Source organism: Fundulus heteroclitus, chromosome 11 (genome assembly GCF_011125445.2).
Source record: "Fundulus heteroclitus isolate FHET01 chromosome 11, MU-UCD_Fhet_4.1, whole genome shotgun sequence".
NCBI classification, from domain to species: Eukaryota; Metazoa; Chordata; class Actinopteri; order Cyprinodontiformes; family Fundulidae; genus Fundulus; species Fundulus heteroclitus.
The window spans coordinates 9,037,288-9,059,516 of NC_046371.1; the positions used below are offsets into that span (position 1 = coordinate 9,037,288).

The 22,229-nt window shown below is 44.1% G+C and overlaps 1 protein-coding gene and 1 long non-coding RNA gene across 2 annotated transcripts; both read left to right on the forward strand.

Moving 5' to 3' along the window:
• Positions 1-61: 61 nt before the first annotated feature.
• Positions 62-6,910, forward strand: LOC118564634 (integumentary mucin C.1-like). Its single transcript, XM_036143518.1, has 4 exons — positions 62-283; positions 1,288-1,340; positions 4,331-4,678; positions 6,559-6,910. Exons 1-4 carry the CDS (start codon positions 113-115, stop codon positions 6,908-6,910), a joined length of 924 nt encoding a protein of 307 aa, XP_035999411.1. The 5' UTR covers positions 62-112.
• On the forward strand, positions 1,239-2,557 carry LOC105921850. The gene is made up of 5 exons (XR_004931899.1): positions 1,239-1,340; positions 1,577-1,678; positions 1,760-1,927; positions 2,009-2,128; positions 2,326-2,557. It is a non-coding gene; the product is annotated as an uncharacterized LOC105921850 (long non-coding RNA).
• Positions 6,911-22,229: the final 15,319 nt, after the last annotated feature.

Below are 22,229 nucleotides of genomic sequence, written 5' to 3' on the forward strand. Positions count from 1 at the left end.
AACCACAACTATGGCTTCAAACACTACATCTACTGCCCCAACAACAACTGCAGCACCAACAACCACTACTGCAGCAACAACAACCACAACTGCTACACCAACAACCACAACCATGGCTTCAACCACTACATCTACTGTCCCCACAACAACTAAAGCACCAACAACCACTACGACAGCAACAACAACCGCTCCACCAACAACCACTACGACAGCAACAACAACCGCTCCACCAACAACCACAACCATGGTTTCAACCACTACATCTGCTGCCCCCTCAACTGCAGCACCAACAACCACTACTACAGCAACAACAACCACAAGTGCTCCACCAACAACCACAACTATTGCTTCAACCACTACATCTACTGCCCCCACAAAAACTGCAGCGCCAACAACGACTACTGAAGTAACAACAACCACTACTGCAGCAACAACGACAACTTCACCACCAACAACAACTGCTCCACCAACAACCACAACCATGGCTTCAACTACTACATCTACTGCCCCCACAACAACTACATTACCAACAACCACTACTGCAGCAACAACAACGATGACTGCTGCACCAACAACCACAACCATGGCTTCAACCACTAAATCTAGTGTTCCCACAACAACTGCATCAACAACTACCACTACTGCAGCAACAACAACATATGCTCCACCAACCAGCACAACCATGACTTCAACTACTACATCTACTGCCCCCACAACAACTACATTACCAACAACCACTACTGCAGCAACAACAACGATGACTGCTCCACCAACAACCACAACTATGGCTTCGACCACTACATCTACTGCCCCCACAACAACTGCACCACCAACAGCCACAACCATGGCTTCAACTACTACATCTACTGTCCCCACAACTGCTGCACCAACAACCACTAATACAGCAACAACAACCCCAACTGCTCCACCAAAAACCACAACCATGGCCTCAACCACTACATCTACTGCCCCCACAACAACTGCAGCACCAAGAACGACTACTGAAGCAACAACAACCACTACTGCAGCAACAACAACTACAACTGCTGCACCAACAACCACAACCATGGCTTCAACCACTACATCTACTGTCCCCAAAACAACTACAGCACCAACAATCACTACTGCAGCAACAACAACAACAACTGTTCCACCAACAACCACAACTATGGCTTCAACCACTACATCTAGTATTGCCACAACAACTGCAGCAACAACTACAACTTCTGCAGCAACAACTACAACTACTGCAGCAACAACGACAACTGCTCCACCAACCACCACAAGCATGGCTTCAACTACTACATCGACTGCCCCCACAACAACTGGGAGTGGAATGGGTAAATTAAACAGTTTAAGTCTATAAAGGAGCAAATTAATCCAGCAGCGTACAGAAATCATTGTTATAATGTGAAGTTCAGTTCATCGGAGAGGAGGAGTAGCTGATACTGGGAAGGGTGTCTATATCTCATGTTAGAACAGCTAGATTACTATTATTATATAAACTTTTAATAGTGAACCTCAGAAAATTTTCAAATATGTATTCTTGAATGTAAATGTTTTCTTTTGATTTCAGCTATAGCCCTGCAATGCTTCAACTGCAGAGGTGATGGTTGTATGAGTCCACCAACCAAGACATGTGACCCAGGGGAGATGTGTATAACAGCTTTTATCAGTGGTATGTTTTTCTGTTTGACAAGTTTCCCTTTGTGACAAAATCTAGTTCATGTGCACTAACAAATATACTTGTACTTTGCAGCTACCACAGGTGGACAAACTATAACCCAAATCTACAAGGACTGTGGTGCATTGTCTCTGTGTCAAGAATCAGGCATTCAGACCTATTCAGCAAACATGGGGTTCCAACGTGTAATTGCATCTGCTGAGTGTTGTGACAATGACATGTGCAACTCAGAAACTCTAAAATGTAAGTCTGGTGTAATCAGAGATTCATGTTTGTAATGTATTGTTTCGTTCTGCTACTAAAAAAATCTATTTATTCTTTTAGCGCCCCCTGCACAAAACATAGAAAAAAATCGCAGCTGTTTTATTGTGGATCAGGAAACTTCAAAACAGGACTCAACAGTAAAATGTTCCGAATTGGAGACCAACTGCTTTTCAGCAACTTGTAAGTTTTCCCAATTAAGCATGTGATAAATCATATTTTAATATTGTCCAGTCATTTTTGTCTTTGTTTTACCTGAAGAACTATACATTTAAATAATTGCACATAATAAAGTTACTTGATTGTTTAAAAATAGCCAAAATAAAGTATGCTGGGACCAGAGAAATATTTTATGCAATTTTTTTTCCTTTAATCCATAGTTAATCAAAGCAACAGAAACTTTCCGAGGCTGGGCTGTGTGTCTCCAAATATATGTACAGCTGCTATGGACCTGAATAAATTACCGTTCCTGGAAAATATAGGTTCAATCACAAGTGGACCAAGCTGTTGTGAAGGTAATTTATGTAATAATGTAAATCGTCCACCTAGTCCAAAACCCACTACTGCAGCAACAACAACCACAACTGCACCACCAACAACTACAACTACTCCACCAACAACCACAACCATGGCTTCAACCACTAAATCTACTGCCCCCACAACAACTGCAGCATCAACAACGACTACTGAAGCAACAACAACAACAACTACTGTAGCAACAACGACAACTTCACCACCAACAACAACAACTGCTCCACCAAAAACCACAACCATGGCTTCAACTACTACATCTACTGCCCCCACAACAACTACAGCACCAAAAACCACTACTGCAGCAACAACAACGATGACTGCTCCACCAACAACGACAACTATGGCTTCAACCACTACATCTACTTCCCCCACAACAACTTCAGCACCAACAACCACTACTGCAGCAACAACAACCACAACTGCTGCACCAACAACCACAACTATGGCTTCAACCACTACATCTACTGCCCCCACAACAACTGTCCCAACAACAACTGCAACATCGACAACCACTACTACAGCAACAACTGCTCCACCATCAACCACAACCATGGCTTCAACCACTACATCTACTACCCCCACAACTGCTGCACCCATAACCACTACTTCAGCAAAAACATCAACTGCTCCACCAACAACCACAACCATGGCTTCAACCTCTACATCTACTGCCCCCACAACAACTACAGCACCAACAACCAGCACTGACGCAACAACAACCACAACTATGGCTTCAACCACTACATCTACTGCCCCCACAACAACTGTCCCAACAACAATTGCAACATCAACAACCACTACTGCAGCAACAACAACCACAACTGCTACACCAACAACCACAACCATGGCTTTAACCACTACATCTACTGTCCCCACAACAACCAAAGTACCAACAACCACTACGACAGCAACAACAACCGCTCCACCAACAACCACTACGATAGCAACAACAACCACTCCACCAACAACCACAACCATGGCTTCAACCACTACATCTACTGCCCCCACAACAACTGTCCCAACAACAACAATTACAACATCAACAACCACTATTGCAGAAACAACTGCTCCACCAACAACCACAACTATGGCTTCAACCACTACATCTACTGGCCCCACAACAACTACAGCACCAACAACCAACACTGCTGCAACAACTGCTCCACCAACAACTACTACTGAGGTAACAGCAACCACAACTGCTCCACCAACAACCACAACTATGGCTTCAACCACTACATCTACTGCCCCAACAACAACTGCAGCACCAACAACCACTACTGCAGCAACAAAAACTACAACTGCTCCACCAAAAATCACAACTATGGCTTCAACCACTACGTCTACTGCTCCACCAACAACTGCAGCATCAACCACCACTACTGCAGCAACAACTGCTCCACCAACAACCACAACTATGGCTTCAACCACAGCACCTACTGCCCCATCAAACACTGCAGCACCAACAACAACTACTGCAGCAACAACTACATCTGCTCCATCAACAACCACAACCAAGGCTTCAACCACTAGATCTACTGTCCCCACTTCTACAGCACCAACAACCACTACTGAAGTAACAGCAACCACAATTGCTCCACCAACAACGACAACTACGGCTTCAACCACTCCATCTACTGCCCCAACACCAACTGCAGCACCAACAACCACTACTGCAGCAACAACAACTACAACTGCTCCACCAACAACCACAATCATGACTTCAAGGACTACATCTACTGCCCCAACACCAACTGCAGCAACAACTACCTCTACTGCAGCAACAGCAACCAAAACTGCTCCACCAACAACCACAACTATGGCGTCAACCACTACATCTAGTGTCTCCAGGAATACTGCAGCAACAGCTACCACTACTGCAGCAACCACAACGATGACTGCTCCACCAACAACCGCAACTATGGCTTCAAGCACTACATTTACTGCCCCCACAACAACTACAATACCAACAACCACTACTGCAGCAAAAACAACTACAACTTCTGCACCAACAACCGCAACCATGGCTTCAACCACTACATCTACTACATCTAGTCTTCCCACAACAACTGCAGCAACACCTACCACTACTGCAGCAACAACGAACACTGCTCCACCAACCACCACAACCATGGCTTCAACCACTATATCTACTGCCCCCACAACTGCAGCACCAACAACCACAACTGCTCCACCCACAACCACAACCATGGCTTCAACCACTACATCTACTGCCCCAACACCAACTGCAGCAACAACTACCACTACTGCAGCAACAACAACAACTGCTTCACCAACCACCACAACCATGGCTTCAACCACTACATCTACTGCCCCAACACCAACTGCAGCAACAACTACCACTACTGCAGCAACAACAACTGCTTCACCAACCACCACAACCATGGCTTCAACCACTACATCTACTGCCCCCACAACTGCTCCACCAACAACCACAACTATGGCTTCAACCACTACATTTACTTCCCCCACAACTCCAGCACCAACAACCACTACTGCAGCAACAACAACTAAATCTGCTCCACCAACAACCACAACCATGGCTTCAACCACTACATCTAGTGTTCCCCCAACTACCACTACTGCAGCAACAACCACAACTGCTCCACCAACCACCACAACCATTGCATCAACCAGTACATCTGCTGCCCCCACAACTGCAGCACCAAAAACCACAACTGCTCCACCAACAACCACAACTATGGCTTCAACCACTACATCTACTGCCCCCACAATATCTGCAGAAACAACTACCACTACTGCAGCAACAACAACAACTGCCCCACCAACCACCACAACCATGGTTTCAACCACTACATCTGCTGCCCCCACAACTGCAGCACCAACAACCACTAATGCTCCACCAACAACCACAACTATGGCTTCAACCACTACATCTACTGCCCCCACAACCACTGCAGCACCAACCACCACTATTGCAGCAACAACAACCGCTCCACCAACAACGACAACTATGGCTTCAACTACTATATCTACTGCTCCCACAACTACAGCACCAACAACCACTACTGCAGCAACAACAACTACAACTGCTCCACCAACCACCACAAGCATGGCTTCAACCACTACTGTCCCCACAACAACTGCTGCACCAACAACCACTACTGCAGCAACAACAACCACAACTGTTCCACCAACAACCACAACCATGGCATCAATCACTACATATAGTGTTCACACAACAACTGCAGCAACAACTACCACTACTGCAGCAACAACGACAACTGCTCCACCAACAGCCACAACCATGGCTTCAACCACTACATCTACTGCCCCCACAACTGCAGCACCAACAACCACTACTGAAGCAACAACAACCACAACTGCTCCACCAACAACCACAACTATGGCTTCAACCACTACATCTATTGCCCCCACAACAACTGCAGCACCAACCACCACTATTGCAGCATCAACAACCGCTCCACCAACAACCACAACTATGGCTTCAACTACTGCATCTACTGCCCCCACAACTACAGCACCAACAACCACTACTGCAGCAACAACAACTACAACTGCTCCACCAACAACCACAAACATGGCTTCAACCACTACATCTACTGCCCCCACAACAACTGCAGCACCAACCACCACTATTTCAGCAACAACAACTGCTCCACCAACAACCACAACCATGGCTTTAACTACTACATCTACTGCCCCCACAACAACTACAACATCAACAACCACTACTGCAGCAACAACAACTACAACTGCTCCACCAATAACCACAACTCCGGCAACCACAACCGCTGCTCCCCCCACCACAACTTTGGCTCCAACTACCACAACCGCAGCACCAATCACCACAACTTTGGCTCCAACAACCACAACTGCACAACCAACCACCACAACTCCGGCAACCACAATCGCTTCCTCTTCCACCACAACTTTGTCTCCGACCACCACAACCACAGCAAAAACCACCACAACTTCGGCTCCAACAACAACAACTGCTCAACCAACTACAACTGCAACAACCACAACTGCTGCCTCCTCCACCACAACTTTGTCTCCAACAACCACAACTGCAGCACCAGCCACTCCAACTATGGCTCCAACAGCCACAACTGCTCAACTGTCCACCACAACTCTGACAACCGGAACTACTGCCCCAACAACAAAATCTACACAGACTACTACAACCATAAAGCCAACCACAAAAACGACAACAAAATCTACGCTGACTACTACAACCATAAAGCCAACCACAAAAACTACAACAAAATCTACACCGACTTCTACAACCATAAAGCCAACCACAAAAACTACAACAAAATCTACACCGACTTCTACAACCATGAAGCCAACCACAAAAACGACAACAAAGTCTACAACAACTACTACAATCATAAAGCCAATCACAAAACCTACAGCTGCTACTAGAACCACAACCAGTAGTGCATATCAGTTCAAATTAGGTCTACTCCATCTGCTTGTTGGACTGCTTATTTTTATTCTCTAACTGAAAAACTAAAATAAATAAAATGTTCATGTGATTTATGACTTAACTTTATTTAACATGAAGGGATTGTATACCAGAAGAAAGATTTTATATTTCATATTTCAATGTAAATGTATATCTTTTCCTTGACATGCAGTCATATTATTTTCAGCAAATATTTAAATGCAATATAAATTAAGATATTTATCAAACCTGTTATTCTTTATTTATTTTTTGTTTATGTGACAGTTTTTTCCTATAATCTCAGTTATGCATAAGCAAATTCAACATCTTGGTTACTTTTTGATGCAAGTGAATGTTTTATATCTTAACCGTAGTTGCTTTATTAAAATTACACTGTATTTAAGTAGTATTTTACCTTTAAATATTGTCAGTAATTCATATTTCTCAAGAATTTGAGAATACAGATCAACTCTAACAAGATATTTAATGTCATGGATCTTTTTTTTACTATCTTCCCTTTTCTAAAGGATTTGCGCTGTTCAATAAGATCATGGCACATTTTCCCACGTTTATTTGGGGATCATCAAGCTTTTGTTTCGTTTAATTTTCTGATCTTTTTTCTAGGTGTATATGCATCTGTTCATCCATTTTCTAGTAATTGCAGTTACTTTGGTGACTGTCTCCAGTTGTCAATGGCTGAGAGGTAGATGACAATCCTACACGTCATATGTCCATCAAAGGACACAATGAGGCAATATGAGGTAGGAGGGAACCAGAGTACACTGTGATAAACCGCAAATATGGAAGAAAGACATATATAATCTATGCAAAAAGAATCCAGCTGAGACATGTGTAATTATTACTTTTTAGCCTTGGTTTATGATTCTACACAATTGCTTAGAAATTGTATGTTTTTCACAGCAGCTGCTTGATCTGTTTTGTCTTATGTAAGAAGAGGGTCCAAAGAGTCTGCCAAGTGTATTGAATTTTGTTGTATTTACAGATAATACAGTATAACAATTTTTTTGTTCTGATAAGTTAAAGCAGCTTTTGGAGGTTGGTGGTTTGTTTGACAGAAATAAATAATATTTAAACGTATCTATGTCATGTCTTTCTTAAGAGGTTTGACGAACATGCACAACACACAAAGAGATCAGAGCAGATTTTAGATGTTTATTGCTCACAGAACTATGAGATCACAAGAGGAGCCCAACTGAGTGAGGCCAACGGGGAAAACACAGGAGGTATGCTCAGAGATCTGTAAGTGAACGGTGGGACGTTAGGTGATAGTTTACTCAAGATTGTAAGAGCTACGGGTAGTAACTGCTTACCGCGGGGCGCAGAGACCGAGCCGGGGGAGATGAGTGGAGAGAGCGGCCCAGCAAACTACCTCCAGCAGCTGACTGAGTGACAGGTGGCTGGTGGAGTCAGGAGGTTTCCGAGCAGCGGAGGCGAGAGGAAGGGTCCAGAGACAGCTGAAGGAACCAGGTAGTCCAGTAAGTGGGGGTCCTGAGCCCGGCTTGGTAAAATCTAGGGAGCGTCAGGTAATCTTCTGGAGAGGGATCCAATGAGCGATCGGCGGGTATTTGATTGAAGACGTCGGGGCTCGGGGAAACACTTAAGCCGGGCGTACACTGTACGAGTTTTTCCCCTTTTCGGGCCGATTCTTCAGTCGTGCGAGCATTTTTTGAATCGGGCCGAATTTCAGCTTGATCGTAGAGGGGGGGAGGAGGGGGGACTGGCTTCTCACGACTACCTCCCGATCAGGAATCGGACGATCGTGAAAATCAAACATGTTTGAAATTCAGTCAGCTGTCGTGAGGTTTTCGTGAGCGCATCCTGCTGTTCAAGCAGAGCTACGAGGGGGCGCCCTCCCCTCCTCTCCGTCCCCGCTAGCGGAGGGAGGGAAGCGGGCGTCCCTGAAGCAAGCTCCGGCCTGTGTTGGGGAGGGCGAGCCGTCCGGTCCGCGCAACGCGCTGGCCGCCTGTTTCGGCACTCCTCCGCGGTCCCGCGCGTTTCGGCACTCCTCCGCGGTCCGCGCAACGCGCGGTCCGCCTGTTTCGGCACTCCTCCGCGGTCCGCCTGTTTTGGCACTCCTCCGCGGTCCGCCTGTTTCGGCACTCCTCCGCGGTCCGCCTGTTTCGGCACTCCTCCGCGGTCCGCGCAACGCGCTGGCCGCCTGTTTCGGCACTCCTCCGCTTGCTGGGGGGTGCGGGCCAGGCGACCTGCCGTGCCGCGCGGCCGCCGATGCGTCTCGTCTCTCCTCTCTCTCCCCTCCGTTCCCCCGACGCCCGGTGCCTCGCCAGAGCTGGGCTCGAACCCCTGCTCTGGGTCCCTGTCACCCACCGTCGCTCGCCTGCCTCTGCCACCACAGCGAGCGGTCCCAGAGGGGACACGACGTACAGTGTGAGCAGTCCGGTCTCGTCCGAGCGTCGCGCCGCACAGATCGTGAGCGGTGAACTTTTTAAACCCCGCGGTTCCGTCGCACAGTTTGAGATATATATAAGTACCACGACTGAAAAACTCGTACAGTGTACGCCCGGCTTTAGGGATCCAAAGGATGGGAGACAACCCTGAAACACAAGGAACAGGACTTACTCGAGGGAAACGTAAGAACTGTCGGTGGACAGCGGCCAATACAACATACCACATAGGTTAACGTTCTAGCGTCTTTCAGCTGTCTGAACGCCGTTCTTATAGTGTTGCTGCATTCAGCAGAACAGGCCACAGGTTTGTGTTCCCGCCCACCTGTCAACTCGAGTCACCTGCAAAAGGGAGAGAGAAGGAAAAGGCAGCACTGGCGGAGAGCAGCACTGGCAGAGAGCAGCAGGCGCCGCCTGCTGAGCCCTGACACCACCCCCCCTGAACAGTCGTCACCCGGCGACCCCGAGGAAGACGTGGAAGGGCGAGAGGCGAGGAACTCATCGATCAGAGACTGATCAGGAATGGTGGAACCCGGCAACCAGGATTGGTCCTCGGGATCGCGGCCCTCCCAGTCGACAAGGTATTGGTGAACCCTGCGATCAGACGGATCCGGCGGCCCTGGTGGTCCTGGGAGGGTGGAGGGGGCTCGGCAGGAGGTCACAAGGTGCTAGAACACACAGGCTTGATGTTAGAGACGTGGAATGTAGGATGGATCCGGGAGTGGGGAGGAAGACGGAGACGGACGGCAGTGGGGCTGATGATAGAGGTGACTTCGTAGGGGCCAGAGTAGCGGGGAGCCAACTTGCGGCTGGCAGAAGGGAGGTGCTGGGTGGAGAGCAAGACCTGCTGACCGGGATGGTAATGGGGGGGTTGGATTCTCGTTTTCGGTCAGCAAATCTGCGGTTTTGCTCAGCAGTTCTGTGTAGGGCCTGGATGGTTTGGGACCAGAACTGCTGGCAGCGATGAATATGGTGTTGTACAGAGGGAACCGCAATTTGACGATGGTCTGAGGGGAAGAGTGGAGGTTGATAACCCACAGAGGCTTCGAAGGGAGAAAAGCCAGTGGCGGTGGAGGTGTGTGAGTTATGTGCATATTCAACCCAAGGGAGGTACTTATTCCAGTCGGAGGAATTAGAATAGGTCAGGCAACGGAGGGTGGACTCCAGCTCCTGGTTAAGACGTTCTGTCTGACCGTTGGTCTGCGGGTGGTACCAGGAGGTGAGGGTGTACCTGGCCCCAAGGGCCGAGGCAAACTCCTTCCACACCCGCGAGGTGAACTGAGGACCACGGTCAGACGAAAAACGTGCTTAACCAGGAGCTGGGCAGTTTGAAGGGCAGAGGGGAACTTTCAGAAGGGAACCAGGTGACAGGCCTTGGAAAATCGGTCATTTATGGATAAGATGATTGTGATGCCTTGAGAAGCCGGGAGACCTGTGACGAAATCGAGTGCAATGTGGGACCAGGGGCATTCTGAGATGGGTAAGGGCTGAAGGCGACCCGCAGGTGGCCTGTTGGAGGGTTTGTTCTGGGCACAAACGGGGCAGGAGCGGACATACTCATGAACGTCCTTGGGCATTGAGGGCCACCAAAATTGTCTTTCAGGGTGACCAGAAAATTTAGCTGTGTGAGCCCACTGGATAACACGGGGGCGAACTGAAGTCGGGACGTAGGTTCGGTTAGGAGGGCCCCTCCTGGATCCGGTTCAGAGCGTAATGCTTGGTGGATCTGGTCCTCGATTCCCCAGTGGAGGGCGTCAAAGGTGCAGGTGGGTGGCAAGATGGGTGCTGGTTCCTTTTCTGTATCCTGCGGAGCGTGGAGACGTGAAAGGGCATCAGGCTTCTGATTCTTGGAGCCAGGTCGGAAGGTGATTCAGGCACTGGTCACTCGAGGACTGATTTAATTTTTTCCGGATCCAACCGGACCTGCCCACCCTATAAAATAAGACCAAGGAATGTAACGGATGATTTATGAAACTCACATTTCTCAGCTTTGACGAAAAGACGGTTTTCAAGGAGGCGCTGGAGGACTAGCCGAACGTGGAGGTGTTCAGAGAGGTCTTTGGAATAGATTAAAATATTGTCAAGGTAAACAAAAACAAATATGTTTAAGAAGTCCTAGAGGATATCGTTTACCAAGGCTTGAAAAACTGATATACAGGCGCAGGCCGAAGGGCATTACTTGATATTCAAAGGGCATTAGTTGATAATCAAAATGACCCAGGGGAGTCTTACCGCTTCGAACCAAATGTAAAAGCAACTTCGGGATAAAAAAATAGTCCAATCTAGAGTAAGTGTTATGGGGTTGTGAATAAACTGTCCCTTACTTTAGGATTTAAATGTCACCAGATGTCTATCAAACCAGTATCTCTGCATAAGTCTTTTAGGACAGCTGAAGCTTTTGGGTTCAGCAGTTTTGCAGCGGAGGACCTGTCCAGAGATGCATTCATTGCACAATTAAAGTCACCAGCCAAAAAAAAACGATTTCTTTACAATGATGATTAAATAATAAAATCATTTGTGACATAAATTGAGGCGAGTCGTCATAAGGAGCATATACATTGAGAATAGCTATAACTTGTCCATGAATCCGGCCCTTAATTAAAATAAATCTTCCCTCTGAATCCTTCTCCTCCTGCTCCAGGATAAAAGGTAAATGCTTATGTAAAAGAATGGCTGTACCCTTGTTATTTTGTGAATGGGAGGAAAAATATACATTACCTGCCTAGTCCCTTTGAAATTTCAAATATTCTGAAACAGATAACCTAGTTTCCTGTAATAGTGCTATGTTTTTTTTCAGGTAAGTCAAAACCTTCTTCCTCTTGATCACATGACCCAGTCCTTATACATTCCAGGTAACAATCTTAAGAGAACCAGACATACAAACTGTAAATGCAAAAAACAACTCTTAAGCACTGGGTGTCATATTTAAATAGGTTAGTCTGTACTAGGGTTGTCAAAAATATCCATACTCAAAAAAGTACAGATAATAAAACAATTTCAAAAGTAACGATACACACCCCTCCCCCACCCCCCCCCCCCCCCCCCCCCCCCGCGCGCGTGCGACGCCGACCTGCCGACGCTGCGCCCTTCTCTCTCTCTCTGAAATAATAAACATAATACCTCGTTTAAGAGAGAAATGCAGCGGCAGCCTCAGGCGTATCGAAAAAACGGATTTGCCCCTCATGAAGGCATCGAAGACGAGCCGGATAGGCGAACCCACGGTATTTGTCGCAGCGGGACAGTGCCTTCACCACAGCACCAAATTCTCGTCTCTTCCTCAGGACCTCCGCGGACAGATCAGGGTAGAATCTTAGTTGGGAACCACCATGGTAGATGTCCCGCTTCTTCTTTACTGCATTAAGCACAACCTCTCTGTGCGAGTATCGCAGGAAACGGACCAGGATACTCCGTGGCAGCTTATCTCAGGCCGGAGGTCCGGACCCTGAAATCACCCCATCCACCTTATTTTCAAGGGAAATACGGAGACAGCGAGTTGACGGTTTTTGTGCGAGACTTCCGGTCAGTCACTTCCTGTCACTGTTTAGCTGGCTAAAAAGCGATTCATGCAGCTACTTTGTACCAAATTAGGCTACATTCACACTGCAGCCTGAAGTGACCCAATTCCGATTTCTTTGCCCATATGCGACCTGTATCTGATCTTCTGAACGACACAGATCAGATTTTTTCAAATGCAACCCAGGTAGCTTGGATGTGTGGTCCTGAATCCGATACATATCTGATCTTTTGAAATGCGATCTGTGTCTGTACGGCCAGGTCGCATTCATCCGACCTACACGTCATTGATACTTGACAAATGTCACTAACGCTGGACATGGCTATGCCAAAGAGGTTGACTAATGTGCAGTAACAAGCACCTGTTGCAAGTCAATACAACCCCACAGCAACGCGTTTACTCGCTGCTATGGCCGCCGAAGATGAGTGTTTTTACATGAGAGCGCTAAAGAGATCTGTTTAGACGCACATAAAGGTTGCCTTTGTCATTCGAAAATTATGAATGAAGTGCGTATCAGTAAAGCCGCTCACATCGCTAAAATTTGGCCATCTTCCTTTTCAATCTTCTTAAAAAGATTGCGTTGTAATGTGCTGACTCCGGTTGGAGAATAACGTAAAGAACGCAAGATACGCAAGATACGCTGCAGCATTACAATCCATGTTTACTTCCACAAACAATGAGCACGCTTGTGGCTTGATGGGTTCAGTAGGGTGTCTGTGGCTTGATGGGTTGAGTAGTCGTCTGGCAATCAGAAGGTTGTGGGTTTGATTCCTTGCCACGTGTCATGTTGCCCCTTGGCAATGCACTTAACCCCAAATTGCCTACCAAATTGCATCTTGGTGTATGGGGAGTGTTGGCCTAGTGGTTAGAGCAGCGCTCTAGAAGGAAGCGAGTACCCAGTTCAATCCCCAGCGCCTGCACTCTGGGTCCCTGAGCAAGACCATTAACCCCAGATTGTTCCCCTGGCACCACACATTGCAGCCCACTGCTCCCCAAGGGTGGTGGATTAAAAGCAGAGAACAAATTTTGTTGTAATGTATGTTTCAATGACAATAAAGATGATATTACTATTAAACAAATGCTTGGGCCTGTAAAAAGGTTTTGTCCTTTGGTTTCAATGTACTATGGTGTATTTCACTGTATAATAATTGTTAAAAAAAATAAACGCACTGGACCATTTGTTATAATAGCTATAGCTTTAAAGTTTCACCAAAAAAAATGTGAAAATTAGTTCAATGTTCAACGAGTTATAGAATTATAAAATTTATTCTGCGCCTGGTCAACATAATACACTGAGCTGAGCTGTGGACCGCCCCAAGATGGCGCCCCCAAATCCCGCCAGCGGCCATAAACGAAAGTGGTCGATGCGGGGTCTACTCTTATATTATGTCTATGGTCTTTGGCTCTTCACAACCGCAGCCGCTATTCTTCTTCTTTAGATTTTAACGGCAGCTTGCATCCATTATTGTTGCACTACTGCCCCATCTATTGGATCCAAATATCTATTCCTCAAATTCTCTGATCCCAGTATTTTTTTTAAGCTGAAGAATCTTCTTTTGCCCCTAAATACTATTTAGCTTATAAACCACATTCTCAAATTTAAATTCCTATTAAAACCTAATTCCGTTTTTAATAATCTTTGATTTACATATCTTCTATAATTAATAAAAACATGTTCTATTGTTTCTACATCATTACACCAACTACAAAAACCAGTAAGATGTTTCTCCATTTTACAAAGAGTTCATTTAAAAAAAACTGTAACTGGTTCTTATTCTATTTATAATTATTTCCTCCCTCCTGTTTATTCCTCTAATCCTTACTACATCAACTGTATTTTGTATCCTATATAAGTGCCCTCCGTTTATTTCATTATCCCACCTACTTTTCCATATCTTCTTGCTTTCTCTCCAAACTATACTTTTGCCTTCAGATTTGGATAACTTTACTGGTATATCAATATATTCTTTTTTAGTAGCCTCCTTAGCCAATCTATCTGCTCTTCCATTACCCAAACTACCTACATGAGCAGGAGTCCAAAAAAATATTACATTTTTATATTGTTCACATATTCTATGATGAACAGCCATAACCTCATATAATATATTTTGATGATTATTTGTACATCTCTTTTGAATACTCAATACAGATAATCACTACAAATTATGTTATTTATATTGGTTTCCTCCACCCATTCTCAAGCTAATAATATAGCACATAATTCTACTGCATATATACTGAGATAATTAGATGTTCTTTTTGAAATAATCTTTGTCAGGAATCACCACTACTATAATAGTTGCTTCAATTTTTGTCTTTTTATTTTCATGTATCTATGTCTACATGTGTGTTGTCTTTTACTTTCCTGTATCTGCTTATTCACTTGTGTGTAAAGGCACCCGAGCAATCAAAAAAAAAATAATAATAATGTTATGAGAAATTTTACTCACTGCTGCTTTTTGTTTCCGACTATGTAGACCACTGTTTTGAGATGCTGCTAGCAGAGCTGGGGAAAATAAAAACTAAGCAGGTTGATGCAGCAAAAGAGCCCCCATCACTGACAAGTTCATTTGTGAAACCAACAAAAGATGATGCCATCAATCTCTCATTGAATCGATTTTCAAAAAGAACATGAAATCATTTTATTAGTAATTGCTTATATTACATAATAATCACAACAATTTTGTGGTTGGGTATTTTTTTTAACTGCCAACAGGTGACTTCTAAAGGTAAAGTCATCTTCAAGTCCTGGGGGTGGGAAGTGGGCCCTTATACAGCCGACTGCACACGAGGGTATCACATGCCTGGTATCTTTGCCTAAATAGTCCCAACACCATCTCACAAATTGTCTATAGGCTATATGCCTATGCTGTTGCTTGTATTGGGACCAAGCAACCTGCAATGTCCAAGCATTTAGACACAGCCAGGGATTTCTCCATCCATATCCTCTCTGGCTTCTTCCATCTTAGCAACAACCAAGCCCATTTCCTGGCAACAGATGCACTCTCTCGCAGAATCCATTATTGGCAGTGAGAACAGGAACACCTAAAAAATAAGATTGATTAATTGTATATTTGTATATGAATTATACACCATAACTGGTTTGCTAAATTCACTATTAATGCATTTATGGTAAGTTGGAAATGGGTTTACATTAAGAAAATCTTTAGGCCTCAATATTACTCAGTGTATATTTTTGATATATTATTATTTTTGACTTTTGTTAGGCTAGTATGTAGGTAGGCTAAATATTAATGTACCGATACTGCTTATAAATTGTTGTCAAGTGATTCTTTATGATAACTGGCACCTCATCATTGGGCCTAACTAGGCCATGGCATAAAATGCAGCTTAAGCGAAAATTCAGACCGAAGAAACTATTGCCTACCTCCATCAATCAGAGACTCATCCGCCTCCGACACAAGCCAATCAGCTTTGAACTGCTCCTCCTCGAAGCCAATCAGCATCCTGGGTTCATCTTAAAAAGAACTCCACATCCTCGTCTCGGCCTTCTCCTCAGCGAGCAAGCGGTGGCTGCGCCGTGTCTGGTTTGGACTCTGATGACCGGCTTCAACCCACCTCCATCCCCTTCTCCACCATCGTAGCAAGCTTCGCCTGGCTTTCCTACGGTCCTCCTTCAACCTCGTCCCTATCAGAGTGTAATTCCTCCTGGACTCTTATGGAATTCACAGTCACTCCTTAAAACGGTCCGGCAGAAGACCGCCATGCTGAGCCTGGTTCTGCCAGAGGTTTCTTCCCAAAGGGGAGTTTTTCCTCTCCACAGTCGCTTCATGCTTGCTCATCATGGACAGTTCATGCAAACCTGTGTTTATCAAGTTGGACATCTAGGTCAAACAGTTCAGCATATGGACGGAACAAACTTTATTTATCTCCACTCCACCACCAGTTTCAGACCTGGGGGGAAATATCCCTATTCTCATACGCCTGCTTATGCATATTGAACTATAATTCAGCGTGAATTTTTCCTGCCGAGGTCTGAGCGCCAAACTCTTAAAATATTGTATCAATAAAATTCTTCTAATTGCCTTTTCTTTCTGTGTGAGTTTTTCAGATTGAATTAATTTTTAGTTGTGAATAAATACTCATTCATTTTAGTGATACATTTTGTCATCTCTTTATTTAAGATAAGACAAGATAGACTTTATTGATCTCACAGTGGAGAAATTTGCTTGTCACGTCGGCTCAATAATCAAAAGAAGGTGCCAAAAGGAGGAAAAGGTGCATGGGGTATATACAATGTGTCCACATATATACAGTGGATCGAGAAATAAATAAATAAATAAATAAATAAATATACTTTGAATTGTCTCTTATTTCATGCTAAATACATTTAATGCTCAAATATCAGATGCTGGATTCCTAAAAATCTTAATGCCAACAAGACCAAGCACCCTCGTAAGCTCAAAGAAAGAAGGCAATGGAATAATAATTCATTGAACTGAATTTTACACTGTATCATTACAGCTGAATTAATCGTGCTGGTTATGGGCAAACCGGTGTTGTGCGAAATAGACCCTTTTCACAGTGACGTCATGCAACTTCCGTTCTGCGGTGAAGCAGGGTATCTTTACTTCCGCTTTCTCCGCGAGCAGTGTTTTTACATAGGGAATTCACACAGTCCCTCACCAATCTACCCAAATTTCGTTTGGGAGACGTGCACAGACTGGCACAAAAGCTTTCGGCCACACCAGCCTCCAAACTCGACAAATATGACAAGTTCTTTGTGGAACAGTACCTTTTCGATTACGAAGGTAAGAGCTTTGTCTTCTTAGCTCTGTTGTTAGCATAGATGCTAGGATAATGGTAGCTATGCTACCAACAGGACTTTTGTCATTTATTAGTTTTCTATTTCTCCATTATATTGCTACGCTAGCTTTATTGCTATATCAGCTTATCTGTTTCACAGCTTTTAGTCAATGAGTCACACCAGGGATATAGTTGATGTATAATGTTGAGCCTTTTCTTACTTTGTTTTGGAACAGTGTCAATGCTGTTGGCCACTTGGTCACAGCTCTATGAATAAAAATGAGGAGCCTCATTCCCTCCTTTTTTTTTTTTTTTTTTTTCTTTTTTTGTGTAGTATTTTACTGAGGTTGCAGACTTTTGCAGTATCCCTCAAAATTCCTCTGTGGGTTCAGTGTGTTTCTCAGTCTCGTCAGTAGATCTGGAGCCTCAATTAATAAAATAATTCTGCCCATTCCTGTTAAAACTGTGATAGTTTAGGACATCATAGACTGAGAAAGACGCTGTCAATAATGTTGCAAGCACACTGCATGCACACTAATAATCAGTTCACTATAGTATTTATGGATTATGCTGCTGTCGGGGCAAACCCCTTGTGTCCTATACTGTTATTTTTCAGGAACTGACCAAAAAAACATGGATTTAAAAAAACTTCAGACACCACACTTCATATATTTTAGTTATTTATTACATAGATACTTCATAGCAGCTCTGTCCATTTTACCTTTTACCTGTCCTGTTTATCCTGCTGCCTTGCTTCGGTTCCCCTCTGCCTTACAGAAGAGCCTGCTGCCGAGCTCTGGTGGGTTCTCCCCTGAACTGTCAATTCTCTGCCGAGGTGTGGACCCTGCTGCCTGATCCTGGTTCCAAGAAGTCTCTCTCCGGTCCGTCAGCTCCTGCCAACACCATCACCCTGTTCCCGTGCAGTTCTACCTCGCTGGTTACATCACCCTCCATCCCATCAAACCTTCAATAAAGACTTTCATTTTAAGTCCCTTGTGTGTGGTTCTGGGTTCATCCATGGACAAATTAGATTTAGACAACTTTATTTGTCATTATGTATGCACAGAGTGCGTACAGAACGAAATTCTGTTTGCATACAGCTTGAGAATTACAGTAAATTACAGCAGTGATTTAACAGTAAACAATTGAAATGTAAACAATGCAGGAGAAAGAGACAGTGTGCGATCACAGTGTACAGGTGAGTATTTTTAAAAACCATTTGTATGTGCAGAAATTAATTAATTTCTCAGATTAATTTCCTTTCATTAACAGATTGATTTTGACAGCTCTAATAAAATTTTACATGGTGAGCCACAGATATTATCTTGGGAATAGCTAAATTAACTTATAACTCAATTATCTTTAAGAAAGAAAGATGGAGTTTAATTTGTTAAAGACCACTTGCAGAAACATAGGTCTCCTCGGAAGAGAAGTGCTGACTGCAGGCGTAAGTGCTGCCACGAAGGATTTTAAAATTTGGCCCCTCGTCTCTTCTTATTGCCGTCACCCAACAGGCTCCAGTCTCAGCATCAGCCGGGAAGTCATGAACACTGAGATATGGAAAGTTTTTTTTTTGTTGTTCGAACACTGTGGGACACTGCAGTAGCGGTTTCTCTGTGATTGTGCCATGCTTGGTGGATATGATGCTGCTGAGAGATGGACACAAGGGGAGAAAAAAATAGATTAACTATAATACTTTTTAAAACCTTTATTTAACCAGATAAACTCCCATTGAGATTAAGATCTCTTTTTTAAAGGTTGATCTGACTAAGAGGTCAGCAGCACATGTCATTACTAATACAGTATAATAAAAACAATTTCAGGCTTCTACTTAAAATATACAGTATTTTGCACAAAAACTAAAAAAAAGTGCATTAATATAAGTGCAAATAATATTATGAAGAAAATTAATTATAATACACAGAAAATTCAGAAACAGAAGTACTGTCCAATAGACCCACGGTAATTTTTTTTTTAGGAATGAACAAAAAGATTCAAATGGAATAAGATCTTTTTAATTCAGTGACTGCAATTATATATATAACACGTCACCATAATCAAGTAAAGGGAACAATGTAGCAGATAAATGTCTCTTTTTTCACTCAGTGAACAAGATTTATTTCTATAATAGCAAAGCTACAGTAATCATTTTATAACATCTACATCAGATTAATGACAGGTAAAGTAAGCTAACAAGCTGCTCCATGTTAGCTTTGATCTTCATGTTACTGTCCCGATCAAAGCATCTATATAACAGCAATGATCGCTACAAATACTAAGGAAAATAAAGATAGTCAATGCGACACATTGTGGTCTCAGTCTTACCTTATGAAATCGCGCTGATTATCAGTGAAACACGTCTTCACCTCCCGAATTTTCTATGTAAAAGCATGTAGCCGGAAGTAAAGATACCCTGCTCCGCTTCAAAACGGAAGTTGAGTGACGTCATGTGAAAAGGGTCTATTCAGTTTCCCTGTGAAAATCTGTTCCCCCTGTGTCGGGAGCGCGCATAGCAGCCGTTTTCACGGCTCTTCTAATTGATTTTTCAGTAAAACAACTCATAATCATGTCAAGGTTGTAACATTCAGTTTAATCGGCAGCTGTTTACAAAATTGTAAAATAAAAATAAATAAACGCGGTCTTTCAGGCAGTTGAAATATCCATTCTCTCCTCTCCTTCCCCGGAAACTTTAGGAAATAAATAGCAAATGTTTCCAAATTCTCAATAACTGTTATGTTTGACAGCATGTAGTACACTAGAAATGTCCTTAATCCATTAATCTATGGAGCGATATTTGTGCCTCCTGGTTGAGCACGCAGGAACCAATCCCAGCGCACAGTGAGACAACACGCGCGTGCTCAAAACCGGTCTGTCGCGCGCTCAACTCTGAAAAACTGTTCTCAATCCACTGCCCTCGCGCTCAGTTCCATCTATGCGCGTGCTCGGCTCCCTCTCTGCTCGCGCTCGAGCTGCTATCTCCGCGCTCAACACCAGCTGTGGGCTCGGCTGTTTCTTCGCTCGCTCGACTGTCTCAGCTTTCGCGACTTCATAAATGTATGTAAATGAACCACACCACCAGCCAATTGTGCTCAGCTTTTTTTTTCACCCAATCAAAGCATTCATTTTCAAATACTACATCCAGTTAAATGAAAAACTGCCCGAGAAGATGATTGGCGGCATCCCTGGGCGGAAGTTTTAAAAAATAAAAAGGTAAGGTTTAGCAAGACTTAATATAAGATGAAATTTATTCTTTGATTTTATACCTACAATTTTAACTGTATGCATATGCTTGCCATTTTGCATTAGTATTAATTTCTCAAGCCACTATGATTAATGCTTTATAACACTCAACCATTGTACCTTGGATAGGCAACTCACCGCAGTTCAACAATGTCGTCTGCATCACAGTCACATGTACGTACGTTTAAAATATTTTATAGACTTAATAGATCTGATTTTCCTCCTGTGGCTGTTATCAGTTTCTGGACTTGTTTCATGCTGTTCAAATTCAATTCATTCTGCTATATCAAAAGTCCATTTGCTAATATCAGTTCTTTCTCTGACCATCAGGATACACTAAGGAATCAGCTCATGGAGGGACTTCTCACAAGACTGCAGTCTGCTTTAAACCAGCAGCCACTCAATTTAGATTATTTACAGTTTCTCACTCGTCATGAGTTAATCATGTTTTTCTCTTTCTCTGAGCAAATTGGAGGGGTGTCAGATATTTTAGAAGCCATCCAACATCGTTATGATCTAGTTCAGTGGGAAATGAATGCAAAGCAATGAGACAGAATTAAGTCCATGTTCCTCTCGTCCAAGAATTGTACTGGAGAAAGAAACGCTGGAGAGACTGTTAGACACCCACCTACCAGTTGAATGCATTGCTAAATGCCTTGGAGTTTCAAGGAGGACCATTTATCGCAGGATGCAAATATTTAACTTGACTGTGAGAGGATCATACAGTACAATGACTGATCAGGAGCTTGACCAAGTGATTTCATCTATCAAACATCAGATGCCAAATGTTGGCTACCGCATGGTTCAAGGACATTTGGTCTCCATGGGTCACCGTGTTCAGTGGTGGAGGATGATGGCTTCTATGCACAGAGTTGATGCGGCAGGCATCTTCTCACGTATGACCGGACTTGGGTGCATTAGGCGAAGAAGCTATTCTTTGCGAGGTCCTCTCTCTCTGCTCCACATTGACACTAACAACAAATTAATTAGGTAACAACAACAAAGAACCGCGTGTTAACGTCAAATAAACATGCAAGCATATCGAGTTTTATTATTATTATTATTTATGTTGGCGAGACGCTACCGCGGCGGCGGCTTGGCGAGGCGGCCGCCGCCTCGCCAAGATAGCGCTGCGGGAAACCCTGATGTTCATACTTTCACTGTTAGTCATTGTTTGTACTGCCGTTTTTTCCACTTTTCGTTGCGTTCGCCTGTCTGCTAAGCTCAAAACAACCGCGCCTGGCTTGACAGAGAAACCAGAACAGCTGAGCATCTTTACGACAGTGCACTTTTACTTTTGCCCTCTGGGGGGAGCCTCGCTGGAAAATCAACCCCGGTTGCATAGTATACCTT